At 38.4% G+C, this 19,695-nt stretch overlaps 2 protein-coding genes across 6 annotated transcripts in view; both read left to right on the top strand.

Annotated features, from left to right (window-relative positions):
- LOC103038070 (filamin-A-interacting protein 1) overlaps window positions 1-13,030 on the top strand; it is a 51,677-nt gene extending 38,647 nt beyond the window's left edge. For 2 of the 5 annotated variants that reach the window (XM_007255454.4, XM_049484828.1), the window contains 2 exons: window positions 498-3,300; window positions 5,318-5,975. In XM_007255454.4, coding sequence (XP_007255516.3) covers window positions 498-3,300; window positions 5,318-5,515 — 3,001 coding nt within the window. In that variant the 3' untranslated portion in view covers window positions 5,516-5,975. Of the gene's footprint in view, window positions 1-497; window positions 3,301-3,410; window positions 3,476-5,317; window positions 5,976-10,652 lie in introns of those variants that run through there. The other 3 variants (XM_007255455.4, XM_007255456.4, XM_049484822.1) reach the window with 3 other exon arrangements.
- Window positions 13,031-14,359: 1,329 nt separating this feature from the next.
- Window positions 14,360-19,693, top strand: LOC103037759 (cell cycle control protein 50A). Its single transcript, XM_007255453.4, has 7 exons — window positions 14,360-14,832; window positions 15,984-16,103; window positions 16,608-16,715; window positions 16,885-16,972; window positions 17,088-17,234; window positions 17,361-17,567; window positions 18,402-19,693. The coding sequence occupies exons 1-7, from the start codon at window positions 14,590-14,592 to the stop codon at window positions 18,593-18,595; spliced, it is 1,107 nt and encodes a 368-aa protein (XP_007255515.2). The 5' UTR covers window positions 14,360-14,589; the 3' UTR covers window positions 18,596-19,693.
- The last annotated feature ends 2 nt before the right edge of the window (window positions 19,694-19,695 follow it).

Here is a 19,695-nt window from a genome sequence, read left to right as displayed (position 1 = left end):
GGTTTACACAGCTTTTTTTTTGCGTGTTTTGGTCAATTTGTACTTGTACTTGTAGAGTCCTACAATACTGTGATTATGCAAGCATGTGAGGCACAGTAATCTGTTGTCAGAGTCAATCATATGAGGGCTCAGGATCAGCTCCCCTCCCTTGTTCTTTGATACCATGCCCCCCTCCCTAGTTTTTCTACTTTGTATCTAATCAGCAGTTGAAGCTATTCTGTTTCTGCTTTATTTCAGGTAGTTTTTTCTGAACTTTAATGTTTTGCGGACAATAATTTCAAAGTAATGAATCACAGAAGTTTGGCATAAAGTTTTACTTGGCATGTATCAGCTTTGTATGTGGCTATGCATGTATATGATGTCATATTCATAGCTTTGACCCTTAGGTCTGTTATATCAACCACTGGACAGTGCTTTCCTTTTGCAATTGCTGACTTTTTAACCAACTGTCAAACTGATTTTCTATTTTCTATTTTCTACTCTTGTATGTCCACCAGACTGAAAAGACTCCTAGAGCAGGAGAAGGCGTACCAAGCCCGTAAAGACAAGGACCACAGCAGGCGTCTGGAGAAAGTTAGAGAAGAGCTGGTGAAGCTGAAGTCTTTTGCACTGATGCTGGTGGATGAGAGGCAGCTCCACATTGAACAGATCGATCAGCAAAGCCAGAAAATCCTGGACCTCAACAAAAAGCTGCAAGACAGAGAGCAACATCTTGAGAGCAGCTCCAACAAATCCAAAGAGGACAATCAGAGGATTAAGAACTTGGAGGTGGAGCTAGAGCAGAAGGCTGCTAAGTTCGCTCAGGAACACGAGGACATGACCACAAAGCTGTCCAGTCAGGAGACCCAGAGCCGGCAGTTGCGACTGAAGCTGGCAAGTGTATCGCGGAGGATTGAGGAGCTGGAGGAGAGCAACAAAGCCTTGCAGAAATCTGAGGAAGATTTACAAGAGCTCAGGGACAAGATCAGCAGGGGAGAATGTGGAAACTCAAGTCTAATGGCAGAACTGGAGAACCTGCGCAAGAGGGTGCTAGAGATGGAGGGGAAAGATGAAGAGATCACAAAAACAGAAGTGCAGTGCAAGGAGCTGAGACAAAAACTCCAAGACGAGGAGAATCACAGTCGAGAACTGAAACTCGAAATCGAAAAGCTACAGAAAAGGATGGTGGACCTGGAGAAACTTGAGGGAGCTTTTAATGTAAGCAAATCAGAGTGTGCCCTACTACACACAAACCTAGAACGTGAGAAGAATCTGACAAAGAACTTAGCCAAGGAGCTTGAAACAGTTAAAAATCGTGTTAAAGAGCTGGAGTGCTCGGAGTCAAGGTTGGAAAAGGCTGAAGTTAGTCTAAAGGATGATTTAACAAAGCTGAAATCGTTTACTGTAATATTAGTAGATGAGAGGAAAAACATGGCAGAGAGAATCAAACAAGAGGAGCAAAAAAGCGAAGACATGAGCAGGATGTTTAAGGCTGAGCAATGCAAGGTCATGGAAGTAACAGAGAAACTGATTGAAGAAAGCAAAAAGCTTTTGAAGCTGAAATCTGAAATGGAGACAAAGGTATCGACTCTTACGAAGGAGAAAGAGGACCTGAGGACGAGACTTGCAAGTGCAGAGGAGAATCGAAAGGACCTCAGTGCAAAGGTCAACCTAATGCAGAAACGAATGGATTGCTTGGAAGAGTCTGAAAGAAAATCCTTGAGGAGTAGAGCTAAGTTTGACAAAGCAAGTTTTTCTGACGAGGACAACAAGGTTAAAGAGTTAACAGACGAGATTGAGAGGCTGAAGAACCGTCTGAAGCAGCTTGAAGTTGTGGAAGGTGATTTAATGAAGACTGAGGATGAGTACGACATGCTTGAAAAGAAGTTCAGAACAGAGCAAGACAAAGCCAATGCCCTCTCCCAGCTCCTAGAGGAAATGAAGATGCAGATTGCCAGGAACAAGGCTATAGAAAAAGGGGAGGCTATGAGCCAAGAAGCTGAGCTAAGATTGAGGTGCAAGATGGAGGAAGCCAGAACCAGAGATTTGCAGGCAGATGTCTTGGCCCTCAAGGAGAAGATTCATGAACTGATGAACACAGAGGATCAGCTATCTCAGCTTCAGGTTGATTACACAGTTCTGCAGCAGAGGCTAATTGACGAAGAGGAGAGAAAGAAAAACATGAGCCAGCAAATCCTGAACCTCACGAAGGAGCTGGAGGTGACCAAGCGCTACAGTCGAGCCCTGCGGCCTAGCCTGAATGGAAGAAGGATGGTGGACGTTCCCCTTACGTCAACAGCTGTGCAGACAGATGCAGAAAGTAATGAAGTTGTTGAAGAGGAAACTCCAGCGGTATTCATAAGGAAATCTGTTCTGGAGGAAAATCATGTGATGAGCAACCTGAGGCAGAAAGGCCTCAAGAAACCAGCAGTGCTTGATCGCTATCCTCCAGCAGCCACAGACCTGAGTATGAGAAAATCGTGGATTCCCTGGATGAAGAAGAAGGATGGAATTTCTGTTGCTCATGATGGCGACAAGGGAACCCATAAGGTTAATGGAGATGCATCACCTGAGCTGACCATGTCTCAAAAACCAGGGCAGCCGTTGCATATTAGAGTGACTCCAGATCATCACAACAGCACTGCGACATTAGAGATCACCAGCCCTCGTGCTGAAGACTTCTTCTCAAGCACTACCATCATCCCCACTTTAGGCCTGCAGAAGCCTAGGATCACCATAGTTCCTAAGCCCACTACTGTGTCACAAAAGAGTACTCATAGTGCAGCATCATGTGGACTGGAGAGGACCAAGTCTCCAGTGACCATTACTACCATTTCCAGGGCCAAGTCTCCAGAAGGAAGCAATGGCTCATACTCTGACCCCTCAACCTCTCCAGTCTCAGTCATCACAGTCAGCACCACCCCAGTAGTCCAGGCATGTGTCTCTCCAGAGCCCCAGGAGATGACCATGGGTCGGGCCATGTTTAAATTGACACCAGAGAAGCAGACGGTGCCGACGCCCATCCGCAAATACAACTCCAACAGCAGCAACATCATAACGACAGACGACAACAAAATTCACATTCACTTGGGTCCCCAGTTCAAACGGACTCCGGATGTCAGCAGTAGTGCACACAGTCTCACAATGAGGCCTATCAGTCTGAGCGCAGAGAGCAAGGACACCAACGGCTCTACTGGAACTGTCCTGCGCTCACCTCAACAGACCTCCACATCCATTGGGAAAACCACTTCCGGCAAAATGACGAGCAGCATCACCATCACCCCCATCACTTCTGCTCCCTCCAGACCCACACAGTCTGTGGTGAGTGGCTTTAGCATCATTTACTGTTTAGTTTTTGGCAATTCATTAATGAATCTGTGTGAATTTCTGACCCTAAACAACATAACCATGTGCAATCTTCTGCATTACAGTTGCTTCTGAAATGTTTCAAAATGATATCAGGGGGCGTCTGCTCCCTAGATAGCTCTCTATCCAGGTATAGAATGGTCAAATACATTTCCTAATAACGTTAATGACCATTAACTAACACTGGAATGAGCTCATATTCCAAGCCCACCAGACTGAGGTCGTCCCAGTTTCTTCAGATTTCCTCAGTTTCACCTGGCACCAACTGACCAAGCCCCTCACATTCCCTCATATTTAACCTGTTATCAAATGACCCTGAACTATTTGCCCAGCACTTAGCAATAAATAGCTCCTGTACTTGTGTGACCAGATGTGAGCTAACATGCATATCCTGGCAGAATGAGACCCTCTACTAAAACACACACGGCTAGCTAATTCCAAAGTGTCCTTAAAAGTGAAATAATAGTGTATTATATTTGTGCATACAGTACATCAATAAATGTGGATCGTATTTCTAGGTTACAATCACTTGTTAGCATTTTGAAATGAGGTCACATTGTGTTTAAACTACTGCTTGCCTAAAATATTCTATTGTAAAGTATTGCAAATCTAATGCCTTTAATACACTGCAAAAATGATATCCTGGTAAGTGTCAACATCTAGAATCTAGTCAGTGTATTTAATATATTTCATTATGGGAGTGTTGTAATACTTTTGAAAAAGATTAACTAATAAATTATCTTAGACAATTTCTCTATATTAAATGATAAAAAATCTTCAAATATGTATAGAAACAATATGAATAATTTTCTAATATTTTAATAACACTCTTGAAACCAGATTTTGTCCAGTAATATCACAGTGTTACATAACCATTACAAGTAATTGTGATGCCAAAAAGTTGGAAATATAGAGACCCCTCCTCATTCATTGTTTATTATAAAATTGAAGGTAATAAAAGGAGTTTATTCTGCTTCTGTTGGAGCAATTTTAATTCTAGTATGGAGCATCACTGTGAGGAACTGATTGCTTGTGACAAGTGCATTAGTGAGTTCAGGATGTTGTATGAATCCTCATCCCCTCAAAAGTATTTGAATATAGAGAACACAGTTCCTTCTTCACAGCTCTGTGAAGGGGGGGGGGGGGGGGGGGGCTTTTAGCAGTGTGTGTGAGTGTGTATGAGTGTGTGCATTTGTATGTGTGCAAATGAATTTAAGAAGGGCTGTCCACAAATATGTCAACATATGTAATGAAAACTCTGTTATATTACTGGATATAGTTATGACATGTTTATGTCATGGCGTTCATTGCACGATTGTGTCAATGTTGTTTTTTAATAGCAGGGTTCAAGTAAAGTGTTGACTAGATTTAAGAAGTTTTCACATGATAACATTTTGGCAGTGTAATGTAGTGGATGATCATCCCTTTCCAGAGACCTGGGTCATTCTGGAATTTATAATTGGATGGTATTATCAAATTAATTTACATTGTTTTATAGTGAGAACATTTTATTAACACTGAAAGGGCTTGCCATCTTTAATACCTGTTTACTATTAATTAATTAATTCTCTATAAAAATATTGTGTAGATTTATGTGGTAATAGCTGGTTGTGTTTAATAAATATAAACAAATTAGGCCTTTCAAGGAATAATCATATATAAACTTATTCTTCCTTTTGGGGGAAATCAATTCTTTCATATATATATATATATATATATATATATATATATATATATATATATATATATATATATATATATATATATTATTTATTTTTTTACATTAAAGAACTAATATATGTGTTCATTTAGGCTTTTCTAAATTTCTTAATCCATGAAGCATTTAAAAAATAAATAAAAATAGTTTATTCATGGTTATTCGTCTGAAGGGCTTAAATATTATAATTATTATTATCTTGTCTCCTATTCAACCACTTCTTTCCTCTTTCTTTCCCAATTTTCCTGTCACCAGTCCGGGACGGATGTGCAGTCAACTCGGTCAGCAGCCACGCGAATCCCTATGTCAAAAGGTATGAAAACAGGCAAAGCGGTTGTGGGCCTTGCCGCAGTGTCCAGGATAGAGTCTCGAGCTGAAAGCCAGTCAATGAAAATTGAACTGAGGAAATCTGCAGTGTTCAGCGCTGTATCTACGACAGGTGGCAAGTGCTGAGGGCCCAGCACTTTCTGATAGTCACAAAACGGCCACATGTAAATCTGCCACAGAACTGAGATACACCACTGACTATCATAGAAGGTAGAATTGTAAAAGAAATGCAGACAGACACTATCATCTTCATCACTGTTTATGATAAACATAACTGTTCTAATGTTTGTCTTGTAAATAAATGATGTGTATACTTGTGAAATTTCAGCAGATTGAGTGACACGTCTGCACGTTTTGGTTGGCTTGAATGCGTCATCTTTCTTATCTGCTACAGCACTACGTTACTAACCCCTTCGCTGGGTTTCTATCTTAAACTGTCTTCATTTATCATTTCACTCATGTTTTGTTTGATATGGCAGTTGCTTGTGGAGGTTTCCAAGAGAATATGTCTATAATATTTAATAAAATTTGTTGTCTTTGATTCACCCACATCAAGAGAAAATAAATGAATGTTTTTCAACCCTGATTTTTGCTACATTGGCTTTTTTTCATTATGCTGCTTTCATATTAGATTATCGGATGATCTGTGTAGAAGAAGAGAATGTGCATCAGGAAACCTCCATAAAGTGTAACATGATGTAATCCATAATGCTGTATTTAATAGACTCATCTGTACAAACAGCGTGCATGTCTGCATAAGCAATGTAACTACAGTAGAAGATGCTTCAGTAGACATCAACCGCTGATGATTAGCCAATCATCAGTAACCAAATGTGTCCAAATCTAAAAAAAAAAAAACCCAGAAAAACAAAAAGAAGCAATGCACATACTGCTGGATTTAATACATGCTTTAGCTTTAAATAACCAATAAATCAATACTGGAGTGTCCATGAGCAGTATCTGCCAGTAGTTTTATGAAATAAATAGTATTATATTGACACATACAGCTCTGGAAAAAAAATAAGAGAACACTTCAGTTTCTCAGTCAGTTTCTCTGATTTTGCTAAAGTAAACATTGTTGTTTTATTCTATAAACTACAGACAACATTTCTCCAAAATTCCAAATAAAAATAATTGTCATTTAGTGCATTTATTTGCAAAAAAATGAGAAATGGCTGAAATAAAAAAAAAACGATGCAAAGCTTTTAGACCTCAAATAATGCAAAGAAAACAAGTTCATTTTCATAAAGTTTTAGGAGATCAGAAATCAATATTTGGTGGAAGAACCCTTTTTAATCACAGTTTTCATGCATCTTGGCATGTTCTCCTCCACCAGTCTTACACACTGCTTTTGGATAATTTCATGCCACTCCTGGTGAAAAAAAAAAATCAAGCAGTTCAGCTTGGATTGATAGCTTGTGATCATCCATCATCCTCTTGATTATATTCCAGAGGTTTTTTTAATTTGGTTAAATTTAAAGAAACTCATTTTTAAGTGGTCTGTTATTTTGTTCCAGAGCTGCATTTTCGCGCAAAACAAACTCATGATTAATTAAGAAAAATAGCCTTTTGAGTGTTTTAAGCAGATAAAGGTGTAGTTTTGGCGTTGTTACCATAGCAAAGAAATGCTGAGGCACTCTAAATCGAGCTGCGTGATTCACAGCTCGCCTATAGATCGCTAAAATAGGGCCCATGGTGTTAACTGAACATCATGACATAAATGATGATATGATTTGTCATGACAGCTGCCATAAAGGTTAAGTTGCCAAGTCAATATTTATTTACAACAAATATCTGTTGTTGGCATATATAACCAGAACTAAAGGTGTACAACTTTAAGTTTTGATAGTCCAGGAAAAATCTAGAACCAGTCTTTGCTCACAAGATATCAATTACTTTCTATAAAAGGAGAGGTTGTTACGTTTCACTGTGTTATTGTAATTATATTATTGTCTCGTTATCACTAATTGTTGTTAGATTTTAAGATAAAGAGGACAGAAAAACGATATGTTTCTTTATTAGCATCCCACTAGATAAAATAGATTAATGATGAAGACCTGGATAATCTCTTGGCTGTCTTGCTCCCTCTTGTGGTTGTGGAGTGTATATAAAAAAAGTCTCTCCACCGGGGCCAATAGAAGACAGTTCTAGAAGCCCACATTGTCTGACCATTACGTTAGATGCAAACATCTGTTGTGCTGGAATTATTCATTTCATCACATTTGGACTGTTCTGAAAGTCACGCTCTTCTGCCAAAAACCTAATTGGAAAATGATGTCCCTCTTCCAGTGCGTGTGTCAGTAATAAGGCACGGGTCCATGATGACACAATGTCTGCTGAGTTACAGGAACACAACACCGGAGATGTGAATATAGAAAAAGTCCTGGGTTTCTCTTGTATTGAACTGGAGGCATCTGGGAGCCAGATAAATAAGTGTGGTGTGGGGGCTGAGCAACAACAGCTCAGTATCAGTCTCATTCAGCTGCAGCCATGCTGGATTCATCTCCTGTTTCTTTCTGATGCAGCTTAGAGAAGCAGAATGAGTTTTTACAGTGAGGCAGCAAAATAAGTAATGCATTGAAATTAATCTGTTTTAGTATTTTCACAAACATGCTTATATTTCTCCAACCCAGAAGCTTTACAAGAAAACTGCTATTTATATAAATGCAGTAAGATTTTGGAATGTAATACGGAAGTGTGGACTATTTGTATTGGTTTATCATTAACTGTCCAGCTAATATTTTCAAACTGTATTAATATTAAGAGCTCTGAGCATTCCAGCTTCGAGATTCGAGAGAGCACAATTGGTCTTGGTCACTCCAAAGGGTGATGTCTGCAGCACAGGGCATCTGTGAGCTGATATATCGGAACAGAGTCACTGCGCTTTTCTTCTGTCCCTAGTGATAGGGGGAATCCTAATGAGTGGGTTGGGTAATTGCCTTGTAAACTGGAAAGAAAATGGGATTAAAAAATGACTATAGTAAGTCAAACAAGTAAAATGTATGAGGTCCAAATGTGGTTTAAACATCTAACACGTCTGAGTGCTGCCCTCACAAAGATGTGTGTATATATATATATATAGGATATGGTCTTTGGTTTTGTTCCTGAGACAGGGCTTTTTCCCCAAAACTACTTACTGAATAGTTTAATAATGCAAATTAAAAATGGACAAATGTAGATGAAGAAACTGTAAAAGCTTCTAGTTTCTCTGACTAATTTTATTCTAATCATTTCCTCATTTCATTATTCCTTAACCCCCATCCATTAACAAGCTCTGGCTGTTTGATCAACAGAAGGCTGCTCATGATTCAAACACACACTAAATCTGTAAACACTTCAAAAAATATGAATGACAGGTTCTACATGTATTAAAAATATATGTTATGCTGCTTCTGTCAACACGTGCAGTCCAAATACTGTTTGTAAATTTTTTGATGTACTCATTCATATTTGATTAACATGAGCAATTCATTTAAAGAGAATTTAATATGAAATGTATATGATGTTAAAATAAGTACCACCAATGATGTGCTAATAGACATTATGTTAATCGCTAAAAATCTGATTTGCACCACCTTTAAATTTCCTAAGAGTCAATTTGTCACAGGTGATTGTGTCCTAGACGCAAAGTAAACTGTTGATTGATTTATATATTTTTTTCAATGATAACACAACTGTGTCTACTCCAGTATATCAGTGTACCTTAGGTACTTATTTCTCTGTTTTATTTTATTCATTAACATGTAGCTCCTAATTGATTTTTCTGGGTTTAAGTGCGTAAACGTCTGTATTGCTTTGACAAGCCTTTAGTCAGAAGCTGTGTACAGTAGTATTAACCCATACTCAGGAACTCTGCTAAAGAGAAAACAAATAGAAAGTTGAAGAACTAAAGTAGTAAAGCCCAAAAATGAGGCCTGCTTGAATTTTGAGTGGTGGATATTTTTTACATTTTACAGGGCTCCAGACTAACACCGTCCTAGGAACTATAAAAATAGCACATGGGACGAGATTACAGCTCTTTTAGGACACTTTGGGGACATTGTTTTTATTTATCGTCAAACTCTCTTGATCCATTCTGGGTTGTGGGGAGCTGGAGCCAATCTCAGCAGCCATTGTCAGAAGGCTGGATACACCATGGACAGGACGCCAGTCCATCAAAGGGCAGACAGACAAACAGACCGACACTTAAATGTATGGGCAATTTTTAACACCTCCATTTCACCTGAAAATATTTAAACTATGGAAGTTAACCAGAGCACCTGGAGGAAACCCACTCAGGCATAGCAGGAAGGATGTGCAAACTCCATACAAGAAGACCCCAGTTGCCCCAGCAGAGAATTGAACCCAGGCCATCTTGTTGTGAGGTGACAACACTGCCCACCATGCCACAAGGGTGTTTTCCTAATACTTTGTTTACTGATCCCACTGCGCCTGTCAGCATAAAAATGATTGTTTACCTTATTTTTTGCATCAGAAGGTGCACTTAAATCCTTGAATTTTCCCGAAAATCCACAATGCATCTTATAATTTAGTGCACCTTCTATAAATTTTAGCAGTCAGGTTGTAAGAAGCAGTAAAGCCACTCTGCTGAAGTACAGCTTTATAGAGGAGTTTCAGTTGAGTTTCTCCAGCACTGAGGCTGGAGCAGTATTAGCATTAGCTGCTTACTGCAGCGCTAGTTTACCACCCAGAGGTGAGTATATCGGACTGTAGCCTGCTTAAAACCCTGGCTGGCACTGCTGGAGCAGCATTAGCATCAGTCGCTAACCGCACTAAGCGCTAGCTCTTTCACCGTCAAAGGTAAGTATTATTGGGGAAAAAAAACTGAGACACATGAAGAAAAACAACAGATGACATTATAGAAGTAGGACAACTACTTGGGTGATTTTCAGTTTGGGGCGGATGACAAAGCTCTGGGATGGTTGTGAAAAAATTAGTCTGGAGCCCTGGTTTATCCAGCTTCTTTTAGCACTGAAACTAAGGTTTCACTGGAATTAAAGTGCTCTTCTGTTAAACAGTAATATAAAACAATGTATAGCCTTAAACTTAAAAAGGAAGCAAAGACAAGCCTCAGTAATATACTTCAGTAAAAAAAAATCATCTTTCTATTATCCTTTCACTCATTATTTACACCTAACAAGCAACAAGGATTTAGACTATTCCAGAACTATCAGTGGTTCTTCCAAGTATCTTTCAGCAAGTTAAAAACAGGTCAAGGCTGGATTTTAGGATGCCTGCTCACTTTCCTTGTTTTCACCCACAGAAAATGTTGTGCTCCACATGACTATTGAGCCCCGCTGAGCCTGTGGTTTAGTGCTAAGGGCCGCAGCACAGTACACAGCTCAGCACCTCCACAGCTCAGATACGGAGCTTTCCCGTCAGCTCAGTCCGCTGACAGAAGGGTCGACACCAGAGCTGCTCTGATATTTAACCTCTGGAGCCCAGCTACAACAGGAAGTTCAAGAATGTGTATGTTGGTGAAATGTATGTTGGTGATATGCACAAGAATCTGAAGCAGCGCTCATAATACACTATTGTATTGCTATTGTATTGTGTTAAAAATGCTGCTTATAATTTAACATTATGAAATTCTTGTATGGATTTAGGGGCTAAATTAATACCTACACATCTAAAACAACAAAAAGAAAAAAGTTCTGCCTATGCCCCATGGAAATTCAAGATATGTGAGTAGTCACAATTCTAGCTGTTGATCTAGGATTAAGTAGTGTTAAATGTCCTTACAACTTCATAAATAGAATCTTTCATCAATCTGGTACCCACTACCAGCCTTGCTCACACACTTACAGTGGTTGGACAATGAAACTGAAACACCTGTCATTTTAGTGTGGGAGGTTTCATGGCTAAATTGGATTAGCCTAGTGGTCAGTCATCATTAATTGCACATTGCACCAGTAAGAGCAGAGTGTGAAGGTTCAATTAGCAGGGTAAGAGCAGTTTTGCTCAAAATATTGTAATGCACACAACATTATGGGTGACATGACATACCAGAGTCCAAAAGAGGACAAATTGTTGGTGCACGTCTTGCTGACGCATCTGTGACCAAGACAGGAAGCTTTGTGATATATCAAGAGCCACGATATCCAGGGTAATGTCAGCATACCACCAAGAAGGACCAACCACATCCAACAGGATTAACTGTGGAGGCAAAAGGGAGCTGTCTGAAAGGGATGTTCGAGTGCTAACCCGGATTGTATCCAAAAAACATAAAACCACGGCTGCCCAAATCACGGCAGAATTCAATGTGCACCTAAACTCTCCTGTTTCCACCAGGACTATCTGTCTGGACAGTAAATTATTGTAGTCTAAAACCAGGTGTTTCAGTTTCATTGTCCAACCCCTGTATAAGTCACATTGTCTTGCCATGAGCACACTGGCCAGTGTTCAGCCATATATCCCAAGATAAGACTTCAAGTCTTCAACTGTATGAGACTGAGATACAGGAAATAATGGGTCTAATGCACTTCCTTTGACCTGTTATCATCAATGATCTGTTCAGTTTTTTTCTACTACATGACCATCTGTTAAGACTGCTTGCAGGTGTACTGATTTATTTGAGTTATTAGGACCCCTACAATCTCTTTGATTGTGTATGAGTGTATTTATCTGTATAGAATAGATTGCTTAAATGTTTAACTGCAATATAAAACTTTATTTCTGATAGTTATATGAAGTGCTTTATATCAGTGTCAGAGGAAAATACCACAATAATGAACAAAAAAAAATTAACTGCTGTTGCTTCTAGCAAATGTATGGGCAGAAAAGTCCTTTACATTTGAATAAATTTATGTAGCCCTGATTTCTAAAGTGGGGTTCATAGAATACAATCAAGGGTCACTTTAACATGAGCCAAAATACATGTTCTAAGATGCAAAGAACCTCCTTTGAGTGTTGCAGTGCTACACAGAACTCTTACCTTTACTAATGAACTTTTAAAGAACCTCTTTTATAAGAATGTATAGGGCAGGCTACACACCACAGGCAATGCTTTATTATTTCTGATCAGGATATAATAATAACTATAATAACTATAGTAGATACAATAAAACCATAAATATATAATAAATATATACAGGCTATTAAATATATAGAAAGTCCAATCAATCACATTTATAAATAATACATACTTGTGGAGCCCCCTGCTGGTTGTGGGACCCTGTTCACCTTTTACATTTGATTTCTTGACAATGTAAGTCAGAGGAAGCAGGGGACACCATGTGTACAATACAAAAAATACCAATTTTATTTACTATCCAAATACTTACAAGCTGTGAACCTACATATGTCTTCTGATATTAAAATATGATGCTGAAGATGTGGAGCATTTCACCCCAAATTCATGGAACTTATTGTTTTTCTTAGCTGGAATTAAAGAAATCAGTGGTGTTCCACTTTTAAAAGTGAGTATATGTAGCCAAAACAACCAAACCCACTTGTTGTGATTTTGCATCTAGTAATAATTATGCTGATAATAACCTCTAATGACTTCAGTGTAGTGATTGTAATGTGTGGTATATTATGTTCAATTAAGTTCTCTAAGATAATCTGCACTAAATAAACTGTATATGAGTGGAGAAGCACTTACTGGAATAAGGGTCTCAATAAACATGTACATTGTGTCAACCTGTCTGAGGTGTAAAATATTTGTGTTTTTACTGTTTAGCAGAGTGGAAGAGTGAAAGAGTAAGGGAGAAAAAAGAGAATATAACATATGTCAAGACCCCCCTACACACACTCTCTCAAAATCAGATCAAATCAGATTTATTGTCACATCACAGAGTACATGTGAGTGAAAAACTTGGGTGCGAGTTCCCACAGCATGCAGAGAACAATATTTACAACACAGAGTAGAATATGTAAAATAAAATAAAAATATACATTTAACTTAAACAATATACACAATAACATAAACTATAGACATATTGCACTGCACTGTAGACGTAAGTTATATAATATAAATGAATATATGGATATCACAATTCTACAGACATTTGCAAATAGTCTCTCATTCGTTCTAAAAGATGAGGGATACTGTATATCAGGGAGTCCCTATTAAAATGTGGGAGACTCCCTGAATTTCTGACAGGTGGGACCTCTGTACTTGTGTTTGATATGCTTGTGGAATGGAATGTGTCTTCCACCTTTAATCCATCTGTGGCAGACTTATTAAATATCTTATTTAAAACACAATTAAAGTGTTTTAAGACTAAATTTCTATAGGTGTTAGATGGCTGATTGGCTGGTTGGTGTAGTACAGTGGATAACACCACCCCCTGCTTGTGAGCTACCACATCATGTGGAAGACTGGGGTTTAATTTTTGGTCTGGGTGACTATGCTGTTCTACACCAATAAGAGTCCTTGGACAAGAGTCCTAACACTATATTGGACCACCTCTGTTATTGGAATAACCTTGTAAGTCTCTTGTAAATGCCATAAATGTAAATGTAAATGGACTTTTGAAGACCATGTTTAAACAATCAGAACACAGTAATTTAGATTTAGACATTTTCAGCAGGGAGATATTTTCATGTTGAATTACACATTTTACTTAGAAATGATGTTTTGATGTATGATGGTTTGATAGTATGATGGTTTGGTAAGAAGAAAAAAAGATCCACTAATGCTTAAACAAATGTGTGAACTATTTTTTAAATGAATTAGTTATGATTAAGCTGATTTTATAGATGGCTATATTTATAAGTTAGAAAAGGTGTATAGGACATTTAAGCAGGACCATTACTTCAAAGGAACACATTTCAGCTATTAATGGAATGGTTTAGTGACTCTTTTAGAACAAATGGAACATATAAAAAATGTATAAAATTCGGTTTTCACTTTGTGAATATGAAATTGTATTGTATGAGATTTTTATTTTATTTGTTTTGTGTGAAATTTAGTTTTAGAGGACTTTAACTTTAAATCTCCGCCAGTCGGGTGACGTCACCACGCACCGCGGAAGAGCTGCTGTCAAAACTTCCGTGAAGACGCTGCCGGGATTAAACAGGGCTCAGACCGGGGATCTCTCCGTAACCGCGGTTTAAACCCCTCAGCCGGGCTCAGAGCAGGGGCCGGGCTGTGTAACAGCCGTGTGAGTGAGCAGCACAGGCCGGTAGCGGGGTCAGAGCCGCAAACTCCGCCGCTGTTCGCGGTTGGTCTACAGTAACTAACAGCAGCAGCAGCGATGGCGTCCAGCTACAGCGCTAAGGAAGAGGACGGGCAACGCGCCGGGGCTCCGGGACCCGCGGGCAACGCAAACAGTGGAAAGAAGCCCGACAACACCGCCTTCAAACAGCAGCGCCTGCCCGCCTGGCAGCCCATCCTCACCGCGGGCACCGTGCTGCCGGCCTTCTTTATTATCGGCCTCATCTTCATCCCTATCGGCATCGGCCTGTTCGTCACCTCCAACAACATCAAGGAGTTCGAGGTACTGGAGCAGCTTTAACACAGCATAGAAAACAACAGCCCAACACAGCCTAGTACACAACACTAATAACTCATAACAGCTCACTGTTAAGAGTTAGTTAACCTGGGTTACTTAACCCAGTTTATCAGTTTATCACCAGACAACACTGTCCCTTCCCTCCTCTTTACTGAGGAATGTGAACTATGTACTAATATAAGAGACTCAACCCTGTGCTCTACAAATAACCTAGCTAGCATTTCCTGTCCAACACAACTTTACATTGTAACTAAATGATAAATCTCTTTAATTTAAACCAACCAAACCAAATAAAATAAAGCAGTGATTGTATAAGTAAATAATCAAATAAGAATAAACTGAAACTAAACACAAAGTGTTAAAATAAACACCATCCTTAATTAGGTTATTTTTGCTATTTACTTTATATTGTTTGCCGTTGACATGCACTAAATATGCTAGAACCTTAGTTTTGTGCTGTTGTTGCATTGCTTTATTTTTGTTATACTTTTTTTGTTGCATTATTATTTTACACAAAATCAGGGTCCTGGTAAGTTACTCTTAATTTTCTACTAAATAGTACTTTAAAATGTGTTATTAATTTGTTGCAGTAGTATATTTAAGGTTTTGTCATGTCACCAAGAATATCCTGAAACACCATAATCGTATTTTAAAGCTGTGTCACTCATCCCTAGTTATGATATTGTTTATTAGGAACTCATTAGTCCTGTCTTTTAGAATAGGATCTGTAATTCCTTATTTTATATATAGATTAATCGATAATTATGGACCTGGAATGGTTCTCTTTACAAGCATACATATGCACTGTTAACTGTCTGGTTATAAAGATTGTATGTGAAAACTACTGCAAAGGCAGCTTCTTTGGCATTATTGAATTTGTGATGTGTGTGTTTCTATTTTGACTATGTTTTAAATGAGGTGATACTGGCCAGCCATTTATGACAGAACTAATTTACTTAAATAAACAATAATAACACAGCCTGAATAAGGGATGATCAGAGGTTGGAAAATGTCTAAATTTAGTCCTAACTTAAGAGGTCATAATGACTAAGCAGAATAGGTAAGATTTCAGATCATTACAAAGCTCTTCATGAGGTTAAAATGGAGCTTCATTGATTTTCTTTCGCTTTTAACAGATCGATTACACCGGGACAGATTCATGGAGTCCGTGCTACAATTGCGCTCAGAACTACAGCTGGAACAGCTCGACGCCGTGCAGGTGCACACTGCCCTTTACTCTTGAGCAGCCATTTGAGGTAAGCACACAGCTTGACCTAATCCTTACCAGCTTAGTTGATATCAGCTGTGTGGGGAAATGTGCTTTCAGTGATGGAACTTCTGTCACTTCTGTGTTAGGTTGCAGCACAATATAGAAGTCCTCTTAGAGAGACACTGCATTTTCGCAGCAAGAAACTTTATCTAGGACCTAAGTCATTGTGCTCTATATCTTCCAGTATTCATTTTAGTCTCTGAATATGACCTTTATAAATACACTGTGGTTTTTATGGTTAAGGCCACCAAACACTGGATTTGTCCAATATTTAGAAACTTAGAGACATTGCTGCATTTCATGACGTATACCATTGTTCAGTTAAAGCCAGCTTAAGGCAGAGTATGTGATATCGCTCACTTTACGCAGAGAGACAATCTAAATCTTACATTTGTGTGTTAAAAGAAACACACAAATGTGAAACATTTACATTTGATTAAATAATACAAAACACAAATGTAATGGTTTTTGTTTTACTTTAAATCCCTAGAGCAATGTTTTTATGTACTATGGGCTGTCAAACTTCTACCAAAACCATCGCCGCTATGTTAAATCTAGAGATGACAGTCAGCTGAATGGAGACCTCTCATCACTGAAGGTATGGCTTAATGTGAAGCTGTTCAATAATCTTTTCCCATAGAACTACAACTTTTGTAAATTAAAAGATTACTTAATATTAATTAGTAATTTTGCTTTTGATGTATAGTTTGGATGTAAGTAAATTGCCATCTTTAATCTGAAACAAATAATTTTTTAATTAATTACAGTATCCCAGTAAAGAATGTGAGCCATATCGCCTAAATGAAAACAAGCCCATTGCCCCATGTGGTGCTATTGCTAACAGCATGTTTAATGGTAAGTCTGAAGAACTCTTGACTCTTACATCAATAAACTCAAGTGTTTGCACAAAACATTTTTGCACACAACGTTTTTCTAAGTGTACTTCAGTGATTTTCTCCAAATCCTATAGACACGCTAGAATTGTACTACATCGATCCCAATGGAACCCAGACCCTAATTCCATTAATGAAGAAGGGAATTGCGTGGTGGACAGATAAGCATGTAAAATTCAGGAACCCTGGTGGCAGTAATGCCAACCTTACAGCTGTTTTCCAAGGTAAAGTTTATATTACAGATAAAGTAGAAGTGCAAGTTCAGGGCTTTTAAGGACTAACACTTAGTATGTGTGCACTGATTAATTTTATGCACCTTCGCAACTGTAACACAAATATTTCTTTTCCAGTCAGCACAAAGCCAGTCAACTGGCGCAACCCAGTGTACGAGCTGGACAGTGACCCAGAGAACAACGGCTTCATTAATGAAGACTTCATCGTTTGGATGCGAACAGCTGCCCTGCCCACTTTCAGGAAACTCTATCGCATTATCCAAAAGAAGAACAACATGACACCCACACTACCCAGGGGCAACTACACCCTAGAAGTTGTTTACAGTATCCTTTTAGCATACCATTCCTGTCTAATGCTCTGCTGTTCTGTTGGGCGTGCTGCAGATGGTGAAGAATGTTACCCCTTTGATTGTGCAACTTCATACATCATGCACAGGCTGCTGTGAGAATTTATTAAAAATAAACAATTTAAAAGCCCTGAGGCCTTAAAAAATAAAAGTATTTAGGAGAAACAAAAACTAATTGTTAAAAAAAGTATTTTTGTATAGGAATCAGAATTGAGAATAACAGTACTAATGATTTTATTAAATTAATTAGAAAACACACTCATACTAGAAATGTAAACAATGTAGATGTAGACATGTTCAATATTGGATACTTAGAGTAAAGTATTAATATCCATACCTAAGCCTGTGCAATATGGCAATCAAATATTACAATATTTCAGGGTATATTTGTGAAAACGAAATTCATGGCGATATGGAAAAACGTTTTCATTTTCATTTCATACCGAAGTCTCAGATGTTGTGTAAAATAATAATATTGTAACAAAATAATATTTTGCAAACAAACAACTAAAATAAATAGCAAAATATATATACAAAATAGACTGCTTTTAGTAATGTGATTGTCTTACTTTTTGGCGATATTATTGCGTACTATATTATATGGCACACCCCTAATCATACCATGTTGTATTACCAATTTATGATCAAATTTAGTTCAGCATAGTGAAATATTGTAGTTAGCAGAAAACAAATAAACAGAAAGCAAACAATGGCCTTCTGGCATACGCCCAATGGGCAACTCTTTCAGCACTTTTAATTTCATTGCAGGTTTGGTTGCTGTTGTTTATGTTCTTTAACCAGTTTATCTCAGATTATCCTGTGAACAGCTTTGAGGGCCGTAAGCGCATGATCCTGAGCACCATCTCGTGGATGGGAGGGAAAAACCCCTTCCTGGGCATTGCTTACATCACTGTGGGCTCTGTCTGCTTCTTCCTTGGAGTGGTCCTCCTTTTCATCCACCACAAATACGGAAATCGAAACAACAGCTCTGACATTCCAAATTAACTACAACTGCATGCCCTCCACCCGCCCTCAGTCACATGCATGGTGAAGGCCACCTGCTTACTGTCAAGGCTTGTCTATGTGTGTGTCTTTTGTGTATTTGAATAGTATGCATGTAGTCGCACAGATACTGGCAGCACTTTGGAGGGTTGATGTGTATGCTGTGTTTAAATGAGATGGCTTGCAGCAAGGTGTGAATTTTCTATTTATTTTTTGAGATAAGAATGTTCTGAGGTAAGTTAAGGTATACTTTTTATTACGTTGTTTCTGTGTGTTGAAGATGATTCTACGGGCTGTCTCTTAATGGCTTTAAGTGCTTTAACTGAAGTGTATATATTTAAATACGAACAAGTGTAGCATTGCAGACTTTTACTTGAGGATTGCGTTTGAAATAACTGGATGAATGTATATAAGCTTTACTTTCAGTCTGATTTCAAGCTGATTTCAGTCTAATTCTTGCCCGAGTCTTGCTGCCTAAAGAAAGTGATGTTAGACACCTGACATTAAATGTTCAGGCTTGTTTAACTAGATGTATGACTACTTGCGACCTTTGCTTACAAAGATTTTTGCCTCCACCAATTTAGAGGACAGATTTACCATTGAAGTGGTCAGTACAACACACAGTTTCCCAGGTGTATAATGAATATAAAAAAATGACTGATCGATTCACAGGTTTTAGTGACATAATGACTGTTCTCTCTAAACAGTGATTTCATGTTTTTCATGGATAGGTCAATAAGAGGAGGATAAGGACTGTTCCTATTGAGAAATCCTCAGGTTGAGCTGAGTTTGTCCTGCCAAGCCGACTTCCACAGGGGTGTGTTGGAGCATTGCAGACTTCATCACCTTCATGTTAGGTCTGCACATTGTTTGCATTATTCAAATGCAGCTACGTGTACTACATGTCTTTTTCTTTTTTTAAATCAGTTTTGGAGATTTGCTGTGTGTCTTTTATTTTATCTGTCACAAGTCATCCTGTCTATAATATTTTCAGCCGTTATTTGCACTTTAGACATGCCTTAGCTTACTTGACTCTTTTGGTTTCTTCAGTGGAGCTGTGTCTTTCATTCCTGATGAAATAAACAAATACAATTGAACCCATC

The sequence above is a fragment of the Astyanax mexicanus genome, chromosome 1 (assembly GCF_023375975.1).
Source record: "Astyanax mexicanus isolate ESR-SI-001 chromosome 1, AstMex3_surface, whole genome shotgun sequence".
NCBI classification, from domain to species: domain Eukaryota; kingdom Metazoa; phylum Chordata; class Actinopteri; order Characiformes; family Acestrorhamphidae; genus Astyanax; species Astyanax mexicanus.
Note: the sequence above shows the minus strand (reverse complement) of the source record. Positions and strands in the feature narration are given on the sequence as shown.